General features: G+C 48.1%; 1 protein-coding gene across 1 annotated transcript in view; it reads left to right on the top strand.

Moving 5' to 3' along the window:
* Positions 1-4,936, top strand: part of LOC140390222 (zinc-binding protein A33-like) — a 38,990-nt gene extending 34,054 nt beyond the window's left edge. Inside the window, exon 6 of the mRNA XM_072475192.1 lies at positions 3,738-4,936. Within this exon, the coding sequence (XP_072331293.1) occupies positions 3,738-4,282 (545 nt within the window). The 3' untranslated portion in view covers positions 4,283-4,936. The remainder of the gene's footprint in view (positions 1-3,737) is intronic.
* The last annotated feature ends 21,447 nt before the right edge of the window (positions 4,937-26,383 follow it).

Raw genomic sequence — 26,383 nt, 5'->3', positions numbered from 1 at the left:
GGGGCTGAATGGCCTATTCATGCTCCTATTGTCTATGATCCTGTGTTTCAGAAAAAAGAAGTGCTTAAACTGAGGAATTGTTTGACGAGAGGCATTGCATAATGTATAATGCTTTGTATAGAACAAAGAACAAATAAAAGTACAGCACAGGAACAGGCCCTTCGGCCCTCCAATCCCGCGCAGACCATGCTGCCCGACTAAACTACAATCTTCTACACTTCCTGGGTCCGTATCCCTCTATTCCCATCCTATTCATGTATTTGTCAAGATGCCCCTTAAATGTCACTATTGTCCGTGCTTCCACCACCTCCTCCGGTAGCGAGTTCCAGGCACCCACGACCCTCTGTGTAAAAAAACTTGCCTCGTACATCTACTCTAAACCTTGCCCCTCGCACCTTAAACCTATGCCCCCTAGTAATTGACCCCTCTACCCTGGGGAAAAGCCTCTGACTATCCACTCTGTCTATGCCCCTCATAATTTTGTAGACCTCTATCAGGTCGCCCCTCAACCTCCGTCGTTCCAGTGAGAACAAACCGAGTTTATTCAACCGCTCCTCATAGCTAATGCCTTCCATACCAGGCAACATTCTGGTAAATCTCTTCTGCACCTTCCCTAAATCCTCCACATCCTTCTGGTAGTGTGACGACCAGAATTGAACACTATACTCCAAGTGTGGCCTATCTAAGGTTCTATACAGCTGCAACATGACTTGCCAATTCTTATACTCAATGCCCCGGCCAATGAAGGCAAGCATGCCGTATGCCTTCTTGACTACCTTCTCCACCTGTGTTGCCCCTTTCAGTGACCTGTGGACCTGTTCACCTAGATCTCTCTGACTTTCAATACTCTTAAGGGTTCTACCATTCACTGTATATTCCCTACCTGCATAAGACCTTCCAAAATGCATTACCTCACATTTGTCTGGATTAAACTCCATCTGCCATCTCTCCACCCAAGTCTCGAAACAACCTAAATCCTGCTGTATCCTCTGACAGTCCTCATCGCTATTCGCAATTCCACTAACCTTTGTGTCGTCTGCAAACTTACTAATCAGATCAGTTACATTTTCCTCCAAATCATTTATATATACTACAAACAGCAAAGGTCCCAGGTATATAATATGAAAAAAAAGTAATTTTTTTCTCTTTTGTTTGTTTTGAAGTAATTTTTGTGCATATTAACTGTTAAGTTATATTTACAGAGAAATAATGGAATCTTATAAGTACATATGGTTGAACTGCATTGATTAGGAGAGTACTTGAGCGCACAGATAAAAGCCATTTACTGACACAGGAGCACAGTAGAGTGGAGTCAGGAGATATATACCTGTAACACTCCAATTTGTCAAAAACTCTAGTACAAGTAATGATTGGCTCTGGTTTCTTCCTTGACTAGCTGGCTAGCAGGGTTAGAACATTCCCAGTATATCATTGTTAGGACCCTTGCTGTCCTTCAAATATATTCATGACCATACTTTGGTGTATAGGGCACAACTTCAAAATTTGCAGATTACAAGAAAGGTGGAAATATTGTGAACTGTGAGGTACCCTAGTGTTAAACTGCAAAAAGATTGCAATTTTAAGCTCGCCTCAGGAATGGTGACCACAAAGCTACCACCGATTGTGGTAAAAGTTAATCTCATTCACTAAGGTCACAAAAGCCAATCTTGTTCACCAAGAAGGAAATCTGCTATCCTTACCTGGCCTGGCCTACATGTGACACTCAAAGCAATTTTGTTGCCTCATAATTACCCTCTGAAATGGGTTAGCAAGCCACTCCGTTGTATCAAAATACAACTGAAAGATTGGCTTGGATTGGATTGGATTTGTTTATTGCCACGTGTACCGAGGTACAGTGAAAAGTATTTGTCTGCGAGTAGCTCAACAGATTATTAAGTACATGGAAAGAAAAGGGAATAAAAGAAAATATATAATTGGGCAACACAAGGTATACAATGTAACTACGTAAGCACCGGCATCGGATGAAGCATACAGGGGTGCAGTGTTAATGAGGTCAGTCCATAAGAGGGTCGTTTAGGAGTCCAGTAACAGCAGGGAAGAAGCTGTTTTTGAGTCTGTTCGTGCGTGTTTTCAGACTTCTGTATCTCCTGTAAGAAGTTGGAAGAGTGAGTAAGCCAGGTGGGAGGGGTCTTGGATTATGCTTCCCGCTTTCCCCAGGCAGCGGGAGGTGTAGATGGAGTTAATGGATGGGAGGCAGGTTCGTGTGTTGGACTGGGCTGTGTTCACAACTGGTTGCGGCGGTATGCGAATTGCAGTGGATCAAGGCGCTCTGGGAGTATGGAGGTGATGCGCTTCATGATCAACCTCTTGAAGCACTTCATTACGACTGAAGTCAGGGCTACCAGATGGTAGGTTCAGGAAGGTCGAGGAAGGCAGTGGCTCATTGGTATTGTCAGTGGATTAGTAATCCAGAGGCTGAGAGCAGGATCGGGGAATACAGGTTCAAATGCCATGGCAGATGGTGAAATTTGAATTCTAAAAGTCGACCATGAAACTATTATCATTAAAACCCATCTGTAAGAGGAGCACTGTGGCGCAGTGGTTAGCACTGCTGCCTCACGGCACCAAGGTCCCGGGTTCGATCCCGGCTCTAGGTCACTGTCCGTGTGGAGTTTGCACGTTCTCCCCGTGTTTGCGTGGGTTTTCACCTCCACAACCCAAAGATGTGCAGGCTAGGTGGATTGTCCAGACTAAATTGCCCCTAATTGGAAAAAATGAATTTGGTTCTTTAAATTTTAAATTTAGAAAAACTACCTGGGCGGGATTCTCCGGTCGCCAAAGGCGAAATCACGTTCGGCGATTAGCCGGAGAATCAACTTTTCCGACGAAATCGGGGACGGCGCCGCTTTTGCGACGCTCCACCCCCTCCAAAGCGGAGTACCCTGCGAGTACGCCGTACACCACATGGATGGCCTCAGGACATTGCCTGAGGCCCGCTCCCCGAAGTCCCGCCCCCGACCAGTCGAGTTCCCAATGGCATCGGTCGCGTGTGCTCGGCATGGCAGCTGTGGGCTCAGTCCAGCGCCGCCACAGTTGGGGGAGGGCCAATCCGCGGGCAGGGGGGACTTTGGCAGGGGCTGGGGCACTATGGTGGGGTGGTCCGGGGGTCATGAGCAGGCCAAAGGGGGGTCACTATTTTGCAGGCCGGGTCCGTGCGCGGCCGGTGTCATGTTGCACGGTACGGCCGCCACCGGGCGCATGCACGGCCAAAGACCCAGCAATTCTACCGGGCCGTATCAGCAGATAGAGCCGGTTGCTCTACACTGCCTGCCTACTAGCCCCCCACCAAATGGAAGATCGGTGGCCGTTTTGCGCCGCATTTTCATTCGTAAAATGCTACCATTCCCATGCCGGCATCAGGACATAGCCTGAAAATCGGAGAATCCCGCCCCTGGTCCATGAAGGTCCTTTAGGGAAGGAAATTTGCTGTGTGATTCCAGATCCACAGCAACGTGATTGACTCTCTTGAAGGCAATTAGGGACAGGCTATAAATTCTGGCCAAGCCAGTGCCACTCACGACTCATAAAGTGAATTTAAAAAAAAAACATCTTCTTATGGGTAATTAGGGAATTGTGGCAATCAATGCCCCACCTCCCTTGAAAAAATTAACATAAATTATGAGCTGCATGTTGAGACAGACATCTGAAATTAACTTCTGTCCGTTCATCTTCCTCTGTCTAAAATATTAAACTTGATCTCATTTTTATTTCTCCAGCCCCAGCCCCACTGACTCTGGACCCAAACACAGCGCATTGTAAGCTCATCCTGTCTGAAGACCTGACCAGTGTGAGATGCAGTGACACAGAATTACTGCTTCCCGATAATGCAGAGAGATTCGATACAACTGTTGCTGTCCTGGGGTCACAGAGATTCATTTCAGGGAAACACTATTGGGAGGTGGAGGTCGGGGACAAAACTAAGTGGCTTGTGGGTGTCGCCAAAGAGTCAGTGAACAGGAAAGGAAAGATAAAAATGAATCCTGTGCATGGCTGTTGGACTGTATGGCATTGCAATGGGAATGACTATGGAGTTATGGAAAACCAATTAGTCCGATTGACCCTGAATCTAATCCCCAGGATCGTCGGAGTTTATCTGGACTATGAGGGAGGTCAGGTGACCTTTTACAATGCTGATGACATGTCCGTTCTCCACACTTACACTGACACCTTCACTGAGAAACTCTTCCCTTTTTTCTATCCTGGATCATGCGATGAGGGTAAAAATGTTGCTCCTCTGAAACTACATCATTTTGAACTGTAGATTCTGAAATTATTGTGTTAAAATATGGAGGGAATGTGCCCACTACTGAGTAAGTATTGCACATCCCTCACATTAATATATAACAGGAAACAAAACTGGGTAAGGGCCTTGGCATAAAAGGTAGAGATGCGAGTGTTGGACGAGTGGATTGTAAGTGTTCTATGCTCTGAGATCATGGGCTATGATTGTGACATGACATGCATATATCTTTAAGGGTACATATGCCAATCATTACATACCTCAACAGGATGTGATGTATTAGTCCCTTTACTTGTGAATCGGTCAGCAAGCAGCAAGATAGATATCAAATGTATTACAGAGACACAGTAGGAGCTAGGGCTACTGTCTGTGTGGAGTTTGTACGTTTTCCCTCTGGTTATCTGGTTTCTTCCAATAGTCTAAAGATGTGCAGGTTAGTTGGATTGGCCATGCTAAATTATCCCTTAGTGTCTAAAGGTTAAATGGGGTTACAGGGATAGGGCGGGGTAATGGGCCCAGGAGGGGTGATCTTTCAGAGGGTAGGTGAAGACTCGATGATGCACTGTAGGAATTTTATGATTCTATATTCAGCACCCTAGTATATCTATCTGTAGTCTATACCTATGTAACTACATCTATAATCTTGTCTCCAAATAAAGAATGCATATTATTGTTTCCTTGAGTATGATTAGTGTGTTCACACGGTGGCAGTTAGTGACAATATGGTTTTGAAGGTTTCAGTGAGCAAATCATAAACCTGGAACAAGTATCGCCATACAGGGCAGCACGGTGGAGCAGTGGTTAGCACTGCTGCCTCATGGCGCCGAGGTTCCAGGTTCGATCCCATCCCTGGGTCACTGTCTGTATGGAGTTTGCACATTCTCCCCGTAGGTCATTGCGTAGGTTTCGCCCCCACAACCCAAAGATGTGCAGGGTAGATGGATAGGCCACGCTAAATTGTCCCTTAACTGGAAAAAATGAATTGGGTACGCTAATTTTTTAAAAAAGTATTGTCATGTGTGAAGATTCTGCAGTTTTATAGGGATTCTATGCACACTGTGCCTTAATTCTGGTATTGCACCTTGCCCCAGGCAGCAGTCATTGGGTCCCAGTAAGATTGTTGAAATCTCTGAGAATGTAATTAAAAGAAGTTCAACAGCTACAAAGTTTAAGTGCGGAGCAGGAAATAAACAGCAAACTGTAAGTGGTTTCACTTTAAGTAAAGTTCCACAGGCATAAGAATTCATTAATGCTGAAGCTATGTACCGCAGACTGGTCTGGGAAGAAGTATCTATAAGTATCTAGAAATCAGGGAGAAAGACTGTAATAAAATTAAAGAAATCAGCATTGTCAGAGAGTGGCGTGGCAAGCTTAAAGGTAGACAAATCTCCAGGGCTGAATGAAATCTATCCCGGGTTGTTTAGTGAGGCAAAGGAGGAAATGGCAGGGGCGCTGGCAATAATTTTAAATTCCTCTCTGGCCACAGGAGAGGTGCCAGAGGACTAGAGGATATCCAATGTGGTACCTTTATTCAAGAAGGTAGAAAAGGATAAACCAGGAATCAACAGGCCAGTCAGTCTAACCTCAGTGGTGGGGAAACTATTGGAAGAATGAATCTCCATTTGGAGAGGCAGGAATTAATCGAGAACAGTCAGCATGTTTTTAAAAAAATGAATTTAGAGTACCCAATTATTTTTTTCCCAATTAGGGGCAGTTTAGCGTGGCCAAATCCACCTAACCTGTACATCTTTGGGTTGTGGGGGCAAAACCCACGCAAACACAGGGAGAATGTGCAAACTCCCAGAGCCAGGATAGAACCTGGGACCTCAGCGCCATGAGGCAGCAATGCTAACCACTGATCCACTGTGCTTCCCAGCATGGTTTTGTTAAGGGGAGGTCACGTTTGACCAACTTGATTGAATTTTTCGAAGAGGTGACCAGGTGTGCAGATGAGGTGAATGTATTTCATAGATTATCATAGAATTTACAGTGCAGAAGGAGGCCATTCGGCCCATCGAGTCTGCACCGGCTCTTGGAAAGAGCACCCTACCCAAGGTCAACACCTCCACCCCATCCCCACAACCCAGCAACCCCACCCAACACTAAGAGCAATTTTGGACACTAAGGGCAATTTATCATGGCCAATGCACCTAACCTGCACATCTTTGGACTGTGGGAGGAAACCGGAACAATGCTAACCACTGCACCACCGTGCTGCCCCATGTACACAATTTAACAATAACCCGGAAAGCTCTGACATGGTTAGGGAATGGGAGAGAATAAAACCGCACAACCAGTAACAACGAGTATGAACCTGCACACGCACACACATACTCTGCAGGCTTACGTGTTTTCTGGTTCTGAGGGGTTTTTTTTATTCAAGGAGATTTACAGATGCTGTTTTCTGTATGTTCTTGGCAGTCATGCTCCCTTTCTTCCCCACCCCACACCGTGAAGCGCCACATGATGTTCACGTTGCTGTTTGGATTTTCATATAATGATGAACATTTTTGCCTATATGTGCACAAGTTTATTTTTAAAAATCAGAAGATGCGGATCAGGCACAGCAACCATGGCGGGAGAAACAGTTAACAGGCGGTATTTAATGGGGGTGACAATGGCTGGAGATCCAGCGGGAGCCCTACATTGCCTCTTTTAGGGAGGCCTGAGTTACATGTTTGCTTGCCTCCCATCAAAATACTTACCAACTTGCATTCAGACAAGACAAATGATTGGATTTCAACAAGGCAATTATTCAGATAGGCATGTTTTCACAGTGAAGAAGCGCTGATCAATTAATATATTTTCAGAGACGTAGACCATTCGGCCCTCAAGCCTGTTCATCATTCAATAAGATCTGTTTGTGTTGAGTTCCATATTCCTATCTACCTCCGATAACTTTTGATTCCCTTGCCTGACAAGAATCTATCAACCTCCACCTTAAAAATATTCAGAGACCCCACCTCCACCACCTTCTGAGGCAGTAAGTTCCAAAGTCACACAATCCTCTCAGAGAAAAAAAAATCTTCTTATCTCTCCCCTACAGCAGGCAGCCCCTCATTTTAAAACAGTGCCCCCAATTCTGGCCTCACCCACAAGGGGAAACATTCTTCCAATGTCCTCCTTGTCAGTATCATTCAGGATACACTTCAATCAAGGCACCCCTCACTCTTCTATACTCCACTGGAAACAAGTGCAGTCCAACCTATCCTGATAAGACAACATACTCTATACAGCTGTACAGAACCTTGGTTAGGCCACATTTGGAATGTTGCATACAATTCTGGTCGCCACACTACTAGAAGGATGTGGATGCTTTGGAGAGGGTACTGAAGAGGTTTACCAGGATATTGCCGGGTCTGGAGGATAGTAGCTATGAGGAGAGGTTGCAAAAACTCGGATTGTTTTTACTGGAACTACAGAAGTTGAGAAGTGACCTGATAGAGGTTTACAAAATTATGAGTGGAATGGACGGAGTGGATAGGCAGCTGCTTTTCCCCAAGGTGGAAAAGTCAATTTCTAGGGGACAGAGGTTTATGGTGCAAGGGGGAAAGTTTAGAGGAAATGTGAGAGGCATGTTTTTTACGAAGAAGGTGGAACCCGTTGCCGGGGGAGGTGGTGGAAGTAGATACGATGGTAGCTTTTAAGTGGCATCTTGATAAATACATGAATGGCATGGGAATAGAGGGATATGGACCCAGGAAGTGCAGAAGGTTTTAGTTTAGTCAGGCATCGTGATCGGCACAGGCTTGGAGGGCTGAAAGGCCGGTTCCCATGCTGTAGTGTTCTCTGTTCTTTGTTCTTTGCTCATTCCAGGTATCAATCTGGTAAACATCCTCTGAACCACCTCCAACGTATTTACATTCTTCCTTAAATAAGAAGATTAAAACTGCACAAAGTATTCAAGCTGCGGTCTCGCAATGCCTGTACAACTGAAGCATGACATCCTCACTTTGATGTTCAATTAATTTCATAATAAAGGAAAGCATTCCATTAGCTTTCTTAATTATGTGCTGTTTGCATACTATTTGTGACTCATGCATGAGAACACATCAATCCCTCTGCACCTCGGCATTCTGCTATCCTTCTCCATTTAAAGAATAATCTTTTTTATTACTGCTGCCAATGTGAACAATTTCACATTTTCCCACATTATACTCCATCTGCCATATTTTTCCCCACTTACTCAACCTATCAATATCCACCTGTAAACTCGTATGTCTTCTTCACAACATACTTTCCTACCTATCTTTGTGTCATCTGCAAATTTAGCTACCAAGCCTTCAATTCCCTCTTCTAAGTAACTGATGTAAATTGCAGAAAGTTGAAGCCCCAGCACAGATACCTTCGGGATTCCACTCGCCACATCCTAATAAACAGACAAAGAACCACTTTTACATTCTCTGTTTTCTGCGAGCTAGCCAATCTTTTTTATGCAATAACATTTGATGTGGCACCTCACCAAATGCTTTCTGGAAATCCAATACATCTACAGGTTCCTCTCTATCCACAGCACATGTTACTCCTTCAAAGAACTCTAATAAATTGGTTAATCGTGATCACCAAAACATACTGACTCTTCCCAATTACGTTGAGCTTGTCTAAGTGCCCAGCTATAACCTCATTTATAATAGATCCTAACATCTTCCTCACAGCAGATGCCAAATCATTCGGCCTATAATTGCTTTTTTTTTTGCCTCCCTCCCTTCTTGAATAGAGGGATTACATTTGCTACTTTCCAGTCTGATGGAACTTTTCCAGAGTCTGACGAACTTTGGAAAATTAACACCAACACATCGACTACCTCATTAGCTGCCTCCTTTAAGACCAAAGGATGAAGTCCATCAGGACCCAGAGACCTGACAGCCCACAACTCCATCAGTTGGCTCAGTACTGCTTCCATAGTGATTGTAATTTCACCAAGTTCCTCTCTCCCTTCCACCTCCCGATTTAAAGCTATTACTGGAATGTTTCTTGTATCCTCGATCGTGATGACAGAAGCAAAATATTTGTTCCTTTTTTCTGCCATTTCCTTATTTTCTACTATTAACTCCCCAGTCTCACTTTCCAGTTTTTCCCTTCAGTTTGATGCTTTCCTTAACTCCACGGATGGTGCCTCCTCCAGTTAGAATTTTTCTTTACAGTAGGAATATTTGTATTGTGAAATATTCCCTGAAATGTCTGCCACTCCTCTATTTACCCGTCCCCATGCTTAGTATCCCAGTTCACTTCAACCATTTCAGCCTTTATGCCCACATATTTGCCCTTATTTAAGTTTAAAATACTGGACTTGCACTCCCACAACCCAAAGATTGCAGGCTAGGTGGATTGGCCAGGCTAAATTGCCTCTTAAGTGGAATTTTTTTCTTAATTACTGGACTTAGACCCACTCTTCTCCCTTTTAAACTGGACGTCAAATGCAATCATATTGCGGTTTCTGCTACAAAGGGGTATTTTTACACTGAGGTTGTTCATTTTAAAAAATAAATTCCAATTAAGGGACAATTTAACGTGGCCAATCCACCTACCCTGTACATCTTTGGTTTGTGGAGGTGAGACCCATGCAGACACGGGCAGAGTAGACAAATGCCACATGGACAGTGACTTGGGGTCAGGATCAAACCCAGGTCCTCGGGGCCATGAGGCAGCAGTGCTAATTACTGCACCATCGTGCCACCCGAGGTTATTCATTAGCCCTGTCACATTATACAATACTGAGGGCGGGATATTCCACCACCGCCCTGCCACCCCTCACCGTGTTTTCCGGTTGAAGTGGTGGCTTGCCATGGCCGCCAACGGGACCTTCCAGTCCTGCCAATGTCTACGCCACTTTGCATGGCTTGCCCGTCCCTTCGCCAGGGAACCCGCCACAGACAGGGGTCAGGGGTCATCATCGGTGGGACCAGAAGGTGGTGGGGGTCTAAAATAAACTGATCTCTGTTTGGTTCCAGGATGTACTGTTCTAAGAAATGATCTCGAAAATTTTCTTAGAACTCATCATCCAAGCGACGACTGTCAATGATTTTCCCAGTTTATCTGCAGATTATTGCAGTTCCACCATCTCAAGCACCCATTATTTCTACCTGTAAACTTTGCATTACATTGAGGTTACTGTTAGGGGGCCTGTGGGCCACTCCCACAATTGACTTATTTCCCCTGCTATTCCTCATGTCAACCCAAACTAACTCTGCATCTTGATCTCCTGAACCAACGTCATCTCTTTTTTTTTTAAGATATATTTTATTCAAGATTTTTTGGCCAAACATAACAGTACATAGTGTTTCCTTTATACATCAATAAAACAATATAAATAACAATGGCCAGTTTTAAACAAACAAATAAATAATATATGAACAAAATCAAAAACAAAACTAAATGGCAACTGCCTTGTCCACGATAAATACTCTCCAAAAATACAATCCAACAATCCAATATACAATTACATATACCAAATACCTATGCATATACAATAACATCCCTGAGAGTCCTTCTGATTCCTCCCCCCCCTTCCCCCTCCCCCCTGGGTTGCTGCTGCTGTCTTCTTCTTTTCCATTCCCTCGATCTTTCTGTGAGGTATTCGACGAACGGTTGCTACCGCCTGGTGAACCCTTGAGCCGACCCCCTTAGAACGAACTTAATCCGTTCCAACTTTATAAACCCTGCCATGTCATTTATCCAGGTCTCCACACCCGGGGGCTTGGCTTCCTTCCACATTAACAATATCCTGCGCCGGGCTACTAGGGACGCAAAGGCCAAAATATCAGCCTCTTTCGCCTCCTGCACTCCCGGCTCTTCTGCAACCCCAAATATAGCCAGCCCCCAGCTTGGTTCGACCTGGACCCCCACCACCTTCGAAAGCACCTTTGCCACCCCCACCCAAAACCCCTGTAGTGCCGGGCATGACCAGAACATGTGGGTATGATTCGCTGGGCTTCTCGAGCATCTCGCACACCTATCCTCTACTCCAAAGAATTTACTGAGCCGTGCTCCAGTCATATGCGCCCTGTGTAACACCTTAAATTGTATCAGGCTTAGCCTGGCACACGAGGACGATGAGTTTACCCTACTTAGGGCATCAGCCCACAGCCCCTCCTCAATCTCCTCCCCCAGCTCTTCTTCCCATTTCCCTTTCAGCTCATCTACCATGATCTCCCCCTCGTCCCTCATTTCCCTATATATGTCTGACACCTTACCGTCCCCCACCCATGTCTCTGAGATCACTCTATCCTGCACCTCCTGCATCGGGAGCTGCGGGAATTCCCTCACCTGTTGCCTCGCAAAAGCCCTCAGTTGCATATACTGAAATGCATTCCCTTGGGGCAACCCATATTTTTTCGTCAGCGCTCCCAGACTCGCAAACATCCCATCTACGAACAGATCTCTCAATTGTGTTACCCCTACTCTTTGCCATGCTCCAAATCCCCCATCCATTCTCCCCGGAACAAACCTATGGTTATTTCTTATCGGGGACCGCACCGAGGCTCCCGTCTTTCCCCTATGCCGTCTCCACTGCCCCCAAATTTTCAGTGTAGCCACCACCACCGGGCTTGTGGTGTATTTCTTCGGTGAGAACGGCAACGGCGCCGTCACCATAGCTTGTAGGCTAGTCCCCCTGCAGGACGCCCTCTCCAATCTCTTCCACGCTGCTCCCTCCTCTTCTCCCATCCACTTACACACCATTGAGATATTGGCGGCCCAGTGGTACTCACTTAGGCTCGGTAGTGCCAGCACGCCCCTATCCCTACTACGCTGCAAAAATCCCCTCCTCACTCTCTGGGTATTCCCGGCCCACACAAAACTCATAATACTCTTCTCAATTCTTTTTAAAAAAGCCTTCGTGACCACCACTGGGAGGCACTGAAACACAAAAAGGAATCTCGGGAGGACCACCATTTTAACCGCCTGCACCCTCCCTGCCAGTGACAGGGACACCATGTCCCATCTCTTAAAGTCCTCCTCCATCTGCTCCACCAACCGCGTTAAATTTAGCCTATGCAATGTACCCCAATTCTTGGCTATCTGGATCCCCAAGTACCGAAAGTCCCTTGTTACCTTCCTCAACGGTAAGTCCTCTATTTCTCTGCTCTGCTCCCCTGGATGCACCACAAACAACTCACTTTTCCCCATGTTCAATTTATACCCTGAAAGAACTCCAAACTCCCCAAGTATCCGCATTATCTCTGGCATCCCCTCCGCCGGGTCTGCCACATATAACAACAAATCGTCCGCATACAGAGATACCCGGTGTTCTTCTCCTCCCCTGAGTACTCCCCTCCACTTCCTGGAACCACTCAATGCTATTGCCAGGGGCTCAATCGCCAGTGCAAACAATAATGGGGACAGAGGACATCCCTGCCTCGTCCCTCTATGGAGCCGAAAATATTCAGACCCCCGTCCATTCGTGACTACATTCGCCATCGGGGCCCTATACAGCAGCTGTACCCATCTGATATACCCATCTCCAAAGCCGAATCTCCTCAGCACCTCCCACAAATAATCCCACTCCACTCTATCAAATGCTTTCTCGGCATCCATCGCCACCACTATCTCCGCTTCCCCCTCTGGTGGGGGCATCATCATTACCCCTAGCAGCCTCCGTATATTCGTATTCAGCTGTCTCCCCTTCACAAACCCAGTTTGGTCCTCATGGACCACCCCGGGACACAATCCTCTATCCTCATTGCCATTACTTTGGCCAGAATCTTAGCGTCCACGTTCAGGAGGGAGATAGGCCTATAGTACCCGCATTGCAGCGGGTCTTTTTCCTTCTTTAGGAGGAGCGATATCGTTGCCTCTGACATAGTCGGGGGCAGCTGCCCCCTTTCCCTCGCCTCATTAAAGGTTCTCATCAGTAGCGGGGCCAGCAAGTCCACATATTTCCTATAAAATTCAACTGGGAATCCGTCTGGTCCCGGGGCCTTCCCCGCCTGCATGCTCCTAATTCCTTTCACTACTTCCTCCGTTTCAATCTGTGCTCCCGGTCCCACCCTCTCCTGCTCCTCCACCTTAGGAAATTCCAGCTGGTCCAGAAAACACATCATTCTCTCCTTCCCTTCCGGAGGCTGAGCTTCATATAATCTTTCATAGAATGCCTTGAACACTCCATTCACTCTCTCCGCTCCCCGCTCCATCTCTCCCTCCTCATCTCTCACTCCCCCTATCTCCCTCGCTGCTCCCCTTTTCCTCAGTTGGTGGGCCAGCAACCTGCTCGCCTTCTCCCCATATTCGTACTGTACACCCTGTGCCTTCCTCCACTGTGCCTCTGCATTACCCGTAGTCAGCAAATCAAATTCTACATGTAGCCTTTGCCTTTCCCTGAATAGTCCCTCCTCCGGTGCCTCCGCATATTGCCTGTCCACCCTCAGAAGTTCTTTCAGCAACCGCTCCCGTTCCCTACTCTCCTGCTTTCCTTTATGTGCCCTGATTGATATCAGCTCCCCTCTAACCACTGCCTTCAGCGCCTCCCAGACCACTCCCATCTGGACCTCCCCATTATCATTGAGTTCCAAGTACCTTTCAATACACCCCCTCACCCTTAAGCACGCCCCCTCGTCCGCCAATAGTCCCATGTCCATTCTCCAGGGTGGACGCTGTTCTTTTTCCTCCCCTATCTCCGAGTCCACCCAATGTGGAGCGTGATCCGAAATAGCTATAGCCGTATACTCCGTCCCCGTCACCTTCAGGATCAGCGCCCTTCCCAAAACAAAAAAGTCTATCCGTGAATAAACTTTGTGGACATAGGAGAAAAACGAAAACTCCTTACTCCTAGGTCTACTAAATCTCCAGGGATCTACTCCTCCCATCTGCTCCATAAAGTCCTTAAGCATCCTAGCTGCTGCCGGCCTCCTTCCGGTCCTGGACCTCGATCTGTCCAGCCCTGGTTCCAGCACCGTGTTAAAATCTCCACCCATTACCAGCTTCCCCGCCTCTAGGTCCGGGATACGTCCTAGCATGCGTCTCATAAAGTTGACATCATCCCAGTTCGGGGCATATACGTTCACTAAGACCACCGCCTCCCCCTGTAATTTGCCACTCACCATCACGTATCTGCCCCCACTATCCGCCACTATGGTCTTTGCCTCAAACATTACCCGCTTCCCCACTAGTATAGCCACCCCCCTGTTTTTCGCATCTAGCCCCGAATGAAACACCTGCCCCACCCATCCTTTGCGTAGTCTGACCTGGTCTATCAGTTTCAAATGCATCTCCTGTAGCATAACCACATCTGCCTTAAGTTTCTTTAGGTGTGCGAGTACCCGTGCCCTCTTTATCGGCCCGTTCAGCCCTCTCACATTCCACGTGATCAGCCGGGTTGGGGGGCTCTTTACCCATCCCCCCCTTGTCGACTAGCCATCCCCTTTTTTTAACCAGCTCCTCACCCGGTTCCCACGTAGCTGTGTCCCCCTCAGGTGGCGCCCCCCCACCCCGCCCACCCCACCCCATACCAACTCCCCCTTCTCCCCAGCAGCAGCAACCCAGTTAACCACCCCCCCACCCTCCCCGCTAGATCCCCCACTAGCGTAATTGCACCCCCCATGTTGTTCCCAGAAGTCAGCAAACTCTGGCCGACCTCGGCTTCCCCCGTGACCTCGGCTCGCACTGTGCGACGCCCCCTCCTTCCTACTTCCCTGTTCCCGCCATAATTATCATAGCGCGGGAACAAAGCCCGCGCTTCCCTTTTGGCCCCGCCCCCAATGGCCGACGCTCCCAGCTCCTCCACCTCCCTCCCTCCCTCCCCCACAACAAGGGGAAGAGAGAAAAGTTACCGGGTCGCAGGATTAACAACTTAAAAATCATCTCTCCTCTCCCCCCTTTTTCCCCCCTCTTCGCCCCCCATATTCGCCCCACCACTTTGTCTCAAACGTTCTTTTTTTTTTATATAACCCACTCATTCCAATTTCTCTTCAACAATAAATGTCCACACCTCATCCGCCGTTTCAAAGTAGTGGTGTTTCCCTTGATGTGTGACCCACAGTCTTGCCGGCTGCAGCATTCCAAATTTGACCTTCCTTTTATGAAGCACCGCCTTGGCCCGATTAAAGCTCGCCCTCCTTCTCGCCACCTCCGCACTCCAGTCTTGATACACGCGGATCACCGCGTTCTCCCACCTACTGCTCCGAGTTTTCTTTGCCCATCTGAGGACCATCTCTCTGTCCTGATATCGGAGAAATCTCACCACTATGGCTCGGGGAATTTCTCCAGCCCTCAGTCTTCGCGCCATAACTCGATAGGCTCCCTCCACCTCCAACGGACCCGCCGGGGCCTCCGATCCCATTAACGAGTGCAGCATCGTGCTCACATATGCCCCGACGTCCGCCCCCTCTGCACCCTCGGGAAGACCAAGAATCCTTAAATTCTTCCTCCTCGCATTATTCTCCAGCACCTCCAGCCTTTCCACACACCTTTTATGGTGTGCCTCGTGGATCTCCGTTTTCACCACCAGGCCCTGTATGTCGTCCTCATTCTCGGCAGCCTTTGCCTTCACGACCCTAATCGCCTGCCCCTGGGTCTTTTGCTCATCCTTTAGCCCTTCAATCGCCTGTAATATCGGGGCCAACAGCTCCTTCTTCATCTCCTTTTTAAGTTCTTCCACGCAGGGTTTCAAAAACTCGTATTGTTCAGGGCCCCATATTAAACTGCCACCTTCCGACGCCATCTTGGTTTTTGCTTGCCTTCCTTGCCGCTGCTCTAAAGGATCCACCGCAATCCGGCCACTTTCCTCTCCTTTTTCCATCCGTGTCCAGGGGGGATTCCCTTCTGGTTTACCGCACAGTGCTTTTAGCCGTTAAAATTGCCGTTGGGGCTCTCATTAAAAGCCCAAAAGTCCGTTCCACCGGGAGCTGCCGAAACGTGCGACTTAGCTGGTCATCGCCGCACCCGGAAGTCTCCACCAACGTCATCTCTAACTATTGCATCAATGTCATCCTTGATCAACAATGCTACCCTTCCACATTACCTGGATTCTTATTCGCCCTGAATGTCATAAACATACTTCAGTTGGCTCCACTGCCTAATTTTACATCCACCAGCCTGCCGGATCACTACAGGTCGGTGAGGAGCAGAACATTAAATTTGATCCATAGTTCTTTAATTCAATCATATTCATATTCAAGCACTTCTTCCCGACACACAAATCCTTTGAGCAGTTTTACTCACTGCTTATCTTTCCATCGTGCAATTTATGGATTCCACTGACTCCATTTATCAGAGTAACGGCCAGAATTACTCTTTCATCATAAATGGTTAATATTATTAATGTCTGGGTATGTTACTGTGGGGTTTTCGTGTGTGTCAGACCGCTCTGTTTTGAATGTTAAAATGTTAAAATCATAAATTTCTAACAAAAAAAATTATTAATGTCACGGAATTAATTTCCGAAGCAGTTCTTTTTTAAAAAATATAAATTTAGAGTACACAATTCTTTCTTTTCTCCAATTAAGGGGCAATTTAACATGGCCAATTCACCTATCCTGCACATCTTTGGGTTGAGAGGGTGAGACCCACGCGGGTACAGGGAGAGTGTGCAAACACCACACGGACAGTGACCCAGAGCTGGGATCGAACCTGGGACCTCGGTGGGGTGAGGCAGCAATGCTAGCCACTGCGCCACCATGCCGCCTCACCAAAGCAGCCCTTGCGGATAACACTCAGACTGTAAAATCACGAGATAAACCAGTCTTTCATCTTATCTATCTCATTTATGGGGAGGTGGTGGCCTAGTGTTGCTGTCACTGCACAGGTGATCCGAGACCCAGGGTAATGCTCTGGGGCAGATGGTGGAATTAGAATTCAAGAAGAGTTGGAAATAAAATTTTGATAATCATGAAATCTCATGCGGTTCACAAATCTGCCATTCTTATCTTGTCTGCTCTACTTCAGACACACAGCTCTGTGCTTGTCTCAAATGCATTCTGAAATAGCGTCGCAAGTTAATCACAATCGCCAAAAGGTTTATAAGCAAGAAGCTAGACGGACCTCCGGCATCAACCTAGGCACTGGAAACGAAAATGGGAAACTCAACCTTGTGCACCTTGCTAACATCTGGGAGCTTGTGCCGAAATTTGGAGAGCTGTCTTACAAACTAGTCAAGCAACAGCCAGGCTTAGTCATACTCATGGAATCATACAGGTAATGCCACACAGCACGATGGAAGGTATCCTCAATGTGAAGAAGGGACTTTGTCTCCATAAGGACTGTGTTGTGGTCACACTTACAGACAACGTTCCAGAAGCCACTATCACCACCCCTGGATATGTCCTGTCTCATCGGCAGGGCAGACCCAGCAGAGGTGGTAGCACAGTGGCATTCAGTCGGGAGGGTGTTGCCCTGGGAATCGTCAACATCAACTCTGGACCCCATGAATTATCAAGGCACTGGGTCAAATATTAACAAACTCACCTCCTGTTGATTACTATGTACCGTCCCACGCTCTCAGTTGATGAATCAGTAGTCCTTCACGTTGAACACCACTTTGGGGAAGCACTGAGGGTGGCAAAGGTGCAGAGTGTACTCTGGATGGGGGAATTCACTGTCAATCATCAAGAGTGGCTCGGTAGTACCACCACAGACCAAGCTGGATGAGTCCTAAAGGACAGAGCTGCTCAACTGCGTCTCTGACAGGTAGTGAGGTAACCAACAAGAGGGAAAAACATACTTTACCTCATCCTCATCAGATACATCCCTATTTCACTCGAGGAAACCCTCCATCGTGTTGTGTGACATTATCACTGCATGAAATGGGATAGATTTCAAACCGATCGAGCAACTCAAGACTGGGCATCCATAAGACACTGTGGGCCATCAGCAACAGCAGAAGTGTGCTCAACCACAACCTGCAACCACATTGTCTGGCATATCCGCCACTCCACCATTACCACCAAGCCAGGGGATCAATCCTGGTTCAATGAAAAGTGCAGGAGGGTACGCCAGGAGCAACAGCAGGCATACCTAAAAATGAGGTGTCAGTCTGATGAAGCTGCAACACAGGGCTGCTTGAGCGCCAAACAGCACAAACAGCATTCTCTTTTTTTTTTATCGCGCATTACAGGCCCTTCGGCCCTCGATGTTGCGCCGAACTGTGAAACCACTCTAAAGCCCATCTACACTATTCCCTTATTGTCCATGTGTCTATCGAATGACCATTTGAATGCCTTTAGTGTTGGCGAGTCCACTACTGTTGCAGGCAGGGCATTCCACGCCCTTACTACTCTCTGAGTAAAGAACCTAGCTCTGACATCTGTCTTATATCTATCTCCCCTCAATTTAAAGCTATCTCCCCTCGTGCTAGACATCACCATCTGAGGAAAAAGGCTCTCACTGTCCACCCTATATAATCCTCTGATCATCTTGTATGCCTCAATTAAGTCACCTCTTTTTGCACAGTCCTACAACTTCCGTCACGTTACCTCCAGTCCCCACTACCCGCAAACGGGAAGGCCGAGAAAGGGGTCCATATTGTCAAGCAGTTGCAGTGCAAGCTGCAGACTCAGGCTCCGACTTCAACCTGGCAATGCTAACATTCAGGGCAACCCCACTGTCCACTGGGTTGTCTCCAGTGCAGATGCTCATGAATCGCACTCTGAGGACCACAGTTCCAGCCATCCATGTTCCAGACCTTGACCACCTCACGGTACTACAAAAAGTGCAGCAGTCCCGGGCCCAACAGAAGGTCACATATGATGCTCATGCCACGGATTTACCTGAACTGGCTCCAGACGATTCTGTTCGCGTCCAGTTGTCTGAGGGCGGTTGGTCAGACACAGCTGTTGTTGTCAAACAAGTTGCCCCGAGGTCTTTCATTGTTCGCATGGCTGATGGCTCCCTGCTACGGCGCAACAGACGGGCATTGCAAAGAGTTCCACGCCCACCACCTGACCGCAGTGCTCCGCCGGCTATCGTGCTTCCTCCGGACGTACCCTGCACGAGGCCACAGATCTGCCAGCGATCCTGCCGGCCCACGCGACCACCGCAATGGCAGCAATCCCACCTCTCCACGTGCAGGCGGCTCCTGATACACCTCTGCGGCGATCAACAAGAATTTGTCGCCCGCCACAAAGACTGAATCTGTAGACTTAACTTTTGTAAATTTTTGTGACTGAATCCATCGACTTAACTCTTGTAAATATTGCTTAGTTTGCCATGTATCTGCACTATCGACACCTTCCCATGTATGTACGTTTGTTCAATCACCGTTTGTACATAGTCAGGCATATATATATTTATATATATATATACACCTCAGTATTTATTTAACTCAAAAAAAAGGGGGGAGGGGAGATGTCATAATATCCACTCATGTATATAATGAGATGTAGACAGGCAGTGATTGACACACAGGATAACCAGTAAGCATACAACACAGCACAGCCAATCACCAGACAGGGCACTACCACTATAAAGCCAGAGGGCACTAGGTTTCTCACTCTCTCGGGACCCAGCTACTGAGACAGTCAGAATCCACGAGCTAGCAAGCACAAACACCATGCGGTAGCTAGTAAGTCTGGTCAGGCTACTACAAGGTCACTAGTCAGATCAGTATAGTGTCGCCCCACAGCTGAATATGTACAACAGTTCATCTAGTTGAATAAAACAGTGTTGGACCTTCTCCTGTGTTAGACGTCTGTTTCTAACTTCCCTGCATCGAGTGCAGTCCACATCGAACCAACCTGCCTAACACATCACGACCTTCACCTTCAAGTTCCCGTGGGCCACCATCAACCTCTTTACTTCGTTCTCCAGAGCCACTATCCGGTCTCTCTGGTTGGCTGACACCTTTTTCAGGTCCAGGATCATCTTTTCCCGGGTTTCTCCCTTCCTTCCCAGGCTGTCTATCATGCGCTAGAGGGCGGCCATCGCATCCATCACCACCTCTTTCACCACCACCTGAAACTCTATTTTAATTGACTCGCTCACGGCGGTCAGCTCCTTTTTTAGAAATGTCTTCCATCCATCCCCCGGTGTGGTGGGGGGCGACACTGCCTGTTCCAGTTCCGCCATTTGAGTCGCCGGTCGCCCGTTCTCTTGGTCGTCGCGGGCCCTCCGCCTCGCCTCGTGGGTCCGCTGGTCTGCCCGCTCATTGCTCCTGCCCCTTTCTGCCGCTTCTGCCTTCTCACCGGCCCTCTGAGCTACCATTTGCCAACATCTTCCCTTCTACGTCTTCGCTGTTAATACCGCTGTTAATGCTTGAGACAAAAATCTTAGAATTCCTGCTGTTTTGGGTCTGATTGGGAAGAGAGCCACCTGATGTGCGTCCGCTCAGCACATCGCCGCCACCGGAAGTCATAAGTAGCATTCTCCAGACAGAACAAAGTGATACTACAATCAATATATCAGATCTAAGCTCTGCAGTCCTGTCACTTCGAGATATGAATGGTTATGGAAATTCGAACAACTCACTGAAGGAGGAGTCACCATAAATAGCCGCAACCTCAACGATGGAGGAGCCCAGCACATCAGTGCAAAAGATAAGCTGAAGCATTCACAATAATCTTCAGCTAGAAGGGAACCTGGATTGTAGTTTTAGGGTAAGGGAGAATGAGAGTATAGAGGTCAGGAGCTCAGATTTGACGTCGGAGGAGGGGGCCAGTGTTCAGGTAGGTGGTTTGAAGTGTGTCTACTTCAATGCCAGGAGTATACGAAATAAGGTAGGGGAACTGGCAGCATGGGTTGGTACCTGGGACTTCGATGTTGTGGCCATTTCGGAGACGTGGATAGAGCAGGGACAGGAATGGATGTTGCAGGTTCCGGGGTTTAGGTGTTTTAGTAAGCTCAGGGAAGGAGGCAAAAGAGGGGGAGGTGTGGCGCTGCTAGTCAAGAGCAGTATTACGGTGGCGGAGAGGATGCTAGATGGGGACTCATCTTCCGAGGTAGTATGGGCTGAGGTTAGAAACAGGAAAGGAGAGGTCACCCTGTTGGGAGTTTTCTATAGGCCTCCAAATAGTTCTAGGGATGTAGAGGAAAGGATGGCGAAGATGATCCTGGATATGAGCGAAAGTAACAGGGTAGTTATTATGGGAGACTTTAACTTTCCAAATATTGACTGGAAAAGATATAGTTCGAGTACATTAGATGGGTCGTTTTTTGTTCAGTGTGTGCAGGAGGGTTTCCTGACACAGTTTGTTGACAGGCCAACAAGAGGTGAGGCCACATTGGATTTGGTTTTGGGTAATGAACCAGGCCAGGTGTTGGATTTGGAGGTAGGTGAGCACTTTGGGGACAGTGACCACAATTCGGTGACGTTTACGTTAAGGATGGAAAGGGATAAGTATACACCGCAGGGCAAGAGTTATAGCTGGGGGAAGGGAAATTATGATGCCATTAGACGTGACTTGGGGGGGATAAGGTGGAGAAGTAGGCTGCAAGTTTTGGACACACTGGATAAGTGGAGCTTGTTCAAGGATCAGCTATTGCGTGTTCTTGATAAGTATGTACCGGTCAGGCAGGGAGGAAGGTGCCGAGCGAGGGAACCGTGGTTTACCAAAGAAGTGGAATCTCTTGTTAAGAGGAAGAAGGAGGCCTATGTGAAGATGAGGTGTGAAGTTTCAGTTGGGGCGATGGATAGTTACAAGGTAGCGAGGAAGGATCTAAAGAGAGAGCTAAGACGAGCAAGGAGGGGACATGAGAAGTATTTGGCAGGAAGGATCAAGGAAAACCCAAAAGCTTTCTATAGGTATGTCAGGAATAAGCGAATGACTAGGGACAGAGTAGGACCAGTCAAGGACAGGGATGGGAAGTTGTGTGTAGAGTCTGAAGAGATAGGCGAGATACTAAATGAATATTTTTCGTCAGTATTCACTCAGGAAAAAGATAATGTTGTGGAGGAGAATGCTGAGCTCCAGGTAAATAGATTAGATGGCATTGAGGTAAGTAGGGAAGAGGTGTTGGCAATTCTGGACAGGCTGAAAATAGATAAGTCCCTGGGGCCTGATGGGATTTATCCTAGGATTCTCTGGGAGGCCAGGGAAGAGATTGCTGGACCATTGGCTTTGATTTTTATGTCATCATTGGATACAGGAATAGTGCCAGAGGACTGGAGGATAGCAAATGTGGTCCCTTTGTTCAAAAAGGGGAGCAGAGACAACCCCGGCAACTATAGACCGGTGAGCCTCACGTCTGTAGTGGGTAAAGTCATGGAGGGCATTATAAGAGACAAGATTTATAATCATCTAGATAGGAATAATATGATCCGGGATAGTCAGCATGGCTTTGTGAAGGGTAGGTCATGCCTCACAAACCTTATCGAGCTCTTTGAGAAGGTGACTGAACAGGTAGACGAGGGTAGAGCAGTTGATGTGGTGTATATGGATTTCAGCAAAGCGTTTGATAAGGTTCCCCACGGTAGGCTATTGCAGAAAATACGGAGGCTGGGGATTGAGGGTGATTTAGAGATGTGGATCAGAAATTGGCTAGCTGAAAGAAGACAGAGGGTGGTGGTTGATGGGAAATGTTCAGAATGGAGTTCTGTCACAAGTGGAGTACCACAAGGATCTGTTCTGGGGCCGTTGCTGTATGTCATTTTTATCAATGACCTAGAGGAAGGCGCAGAAGGGTGGGTGAGTAAATTTGCAGACGATACTAAAGTCGGTGGTGTTGTCGATAGTGAGGAAGGAAGTAGCAGGTTACAGAGGGATATAGATAAGCTGCAGTGCTGGGCTGAGAGGTGGCAAATGGAGTTTAATGTAGAGAAGTGTGAGGTGATTCACTTTGGAAGGAAAAACAGGAATGTGGAATATGTGGCTAATGGAAAAGTTCTTGAAAGTGTGGATGAGCAGAGGGATCTAGGTGTCCATGTACATAGATCCCTGAAAGTTGCCACCCAGGTTGATAGGGTGGTGAAGAAGGCCTATGGAGTGTTGGCCTTTATTGGTAGAGGGATTGAGTTCCGGAGTCAGGAGGTCATGTTGCAGCTGTACAGAACTCTGGTACGGCCGCATTTGGAGTATTGCGTACAGTTCTGGTCACCGCATTATAGGAAGGACGTGGAGGCTTTGGAACGGGTGCAGAGGAGATTTACCAGGATGTTGCCTGGTTTGGAGGGAAAATCTTATGAGGAAAGGCTGATGGACTTGAGGTTGTTTTCGTTAGAGAGAAGAAGGTTAAGAGGAGACTTAATAGAGGCATACAAAATGATCAGAGGGTTAGATAGGGTGGACAGTGAGAGCCTTCTCCCGCGGATGGAAATGGCTAGCACGAGGGGACATAGCCTTAAACTGAGGGGTAATAGATATAGGACAGAGGTCAGGGGTAGGTTCTTTACGCAAAGAGTAGTGAGGCCGTGGAATGCCCTACCTGCTACAGTAGTGAACTCGCCAACATTAAGGGCATTTAAAAGTTTATTGGATAAACATATGGATGATAATGGTATAGTGTAGGTTAGATGGCTTTTGTTTCGGTGCAACATCGTGGGCCGAAGGGCCTGTACTGCGCTGTATTGTTCTATGTTCTATGTTCTAAGTGCCGAGTAAATGATCCAACCTAAAGGGGTCATCAGTAGTGTAATCAAACATCACTTGCTCAGCACTAACCTGCTCACTGACACTCAGTTTGAATTCCAAGAAGGTCACTCAGCGCCTGACCTCATTACAGCCTTGGTTCAATATGGACAATAGAGCTGAACTCCAGAGATGAGATGAGAGTGACTGCCCTTGACATTAAGGTAGCATTTGACCCAGCGTGATATCAGGAGCCTGAGCAAAAATGGGTTCAATGAGAATCAGGAGGGAAATTCCCTGATTGTTTGCGTCATACCTGGCACAAAGGAAGATGGTTGTGGTGGTTGGAGGTCAATCATATCAGCTCCAGGATATCACTGCAGGAGTTCCTCAGGGTAGTATTCGAGGCCCAACTATTTCAGCTGCTTCATCAGTGACATTCCTTCCATTATAAGGTCAGAGGTGGGGATGTTTGCGGATGATTGCACAATGTTTAGCACCATTCACAACTCCTCAGAGACTGAAGCAGTCCATGTCCAAATGCAGCAAGACCTGGATAATATCCAGAGTTGGACTGTCAAGTGGCAAGTAACATACATGCTAGACAAGTGTCAGGCAATGATCATCTCCAACAAAACAGAATCTAATGATTGCCTTGAGACATTCATGGCATTAACATCATTGGCTCATCCACTAGCAATAACCCTGGTGGTTACCATTGACCAGAAACTGATCAGGACAAGCCATTATAAATACAAAGAACAAAGAAAAGTACAGCACAGGAACAGGCCCTTCGGCCCTCCAAGCCCGTGCCGACCATGCTGCCCGATTAAACTACAATCTTCTACACTTCCTGGGTCCGTATCCCTCTATTCCCATCCTATTCATGTATTTGTCAAGATGCCCCTTAAATGTCACTATCCTGTGGCTACGTACAGATCAAAGGCTGGATATCCCATCCACAAACACTCACTCCCTCCACCACCAAAGAACAGTGGCCGCAGTGTGTGCCATGTACAGGATGCACTGCAGGAACTCTCTATTGTTCCTCACACAGCATCTTCAAAACACATGGGCCGGGATTCTCCTACCCCACGCCGGGTCGGAGAATCCCGGGGGGGGACACGAGAATCGCGCCCCGCCGCCGTCTTGCTGGTTATCCAGCGCCGATTCTCGGGCGCCCGCGGGATCGCAGCCACGCTGGTCGGGGGCCGTTGACAGCGCCCCCCACCCGGCGATTCTCCGGGCCCCACGGGCCGAGTGGCCGCCAGGTTCGGCCTAGTCCCGCCGGCGTGGGTTACTCAGGTCCCACACGGCGGGACCTGGAAGGTGTGTCTGCGGGGGCCGTTCTGAAGGGGGGGGGGTGGGGGGAGGCCGGGGGATCTGACCCCGGGGGGGGGGGCCTCCACGGTGGTCTGGCCAGCGATCGGGGCCTACCGATTGGCGGGTCGGCTGCTTCCGTAGGGGCCGATGTTCCTCCCCGCTGGGCCCCTGTAGGGCTCTGCCATATTGCACGAGGGCCGGCGCGGAGACGGGAACCTACGCGCAAGCGCGGAATCACGCCGGCCATACCGTGCATGCACCGAATCACGTCGCCCGTAGTGTGCATGCACAAACTCACGCTAGCCATTCCGCGCAGCTGGAGCTGCGGGGACCACTCCAGCACCAACCTAGCCCCCTTGGAAGGGGAGCATTCCTCATTATCGGTGACCGTTGACGCTGGATTGGTTGGCGCCGCCTTTCACTCCGCCGTCAGAGCTTGGCCATGAACACTGCCATCTTGAAAGACAAGTGCAGCAGATACCTGTGAACGGCACCTCCTGGAGGTTCCTCCCCAATCCACTCACCATCCTGACTTGGAAATATATCACATATCCTTCACTGAAACGGGGTCAATATATAGGGACCATAAGGCCATAGACCGTAGGAACAGGAGTAGGCCATTCTGCCCTTCGAGCCTGCTCCACCATTTAATAAAATCATGGCTGATCTAACACTCACTAAGTCCACTTTCCTGCCTTATCTCCCTGATCCTTAGTTTCCCAACTAAAAACCGATCGATCTCAGCCTTGAAAATGTTTAAGGAGTATTTTCCACAGCTTCCTGAGACAAAGAATTCCAAAGATTCACCAGTCTTTGAGAGAATAAATTATTACTCAATAATTGGGGGGGGGGGGGGGGGGGGGGGGTAGGTATGTTGGCAAAGTGATTAGCACTGCTGCCTCACTGCGCCAGGGACCCAGATTCAATTTCAACCTCGGGTGACTGTGTGGAGTTGCGCTTTCTCCCTGTGTCCGCATGGGTTTCCTCCAGGTGCCCCGGTTTCCTCCCACAGTCCAAAGATTTGCAGATGGGGGGATTAGCCATGCTGAATTGTCCTTTAGTGTCCAAAGGTTGGGTGGGGATGCAGGGCCAGAGCGGGGATTGGGCCTAGGTAGAGTGTTCTTTCGAAGAGTCGGTGCAGACCCGATGGGCCGAAGGGCGCTGTAGAGATTCTTCTGCACTGTAGAGATTCTATGAAATCCATCTTAAATGAGCAACCACTTATTCTGCGACGATGTCCTCTGATCCTACTTTCTCCCATGAGTGGAAAAATCCTCCCAACACTTACCCTGTCTAATCCCCTAAGAATCGTGGCCGGGATTCTGTCTTCTGGGGACTAAGCTGGCACCGAAGGTTCGGCGCAAGTTCG

This window comes from Scyliorhinus torazame, chromosome 14 (assembly GCF_047496885.1).
Source record: "Scyliorhinus torazame isolate Kashiwa2021f chromosome 14, sScyTor2.1, whole genome shotgun sequence".
Taxonomy (NCBI): domain Eukaryota; kingdom Metazoa; phylum Chordata; class Chondrichthyes; order Carcharhiniformes; family Scyliorhinidae; genus Scyliorhinus; species Scyliorhinus torazame.
This window is presented reverse-complemented; position numbering and strand designations above follow the sequence as displayed.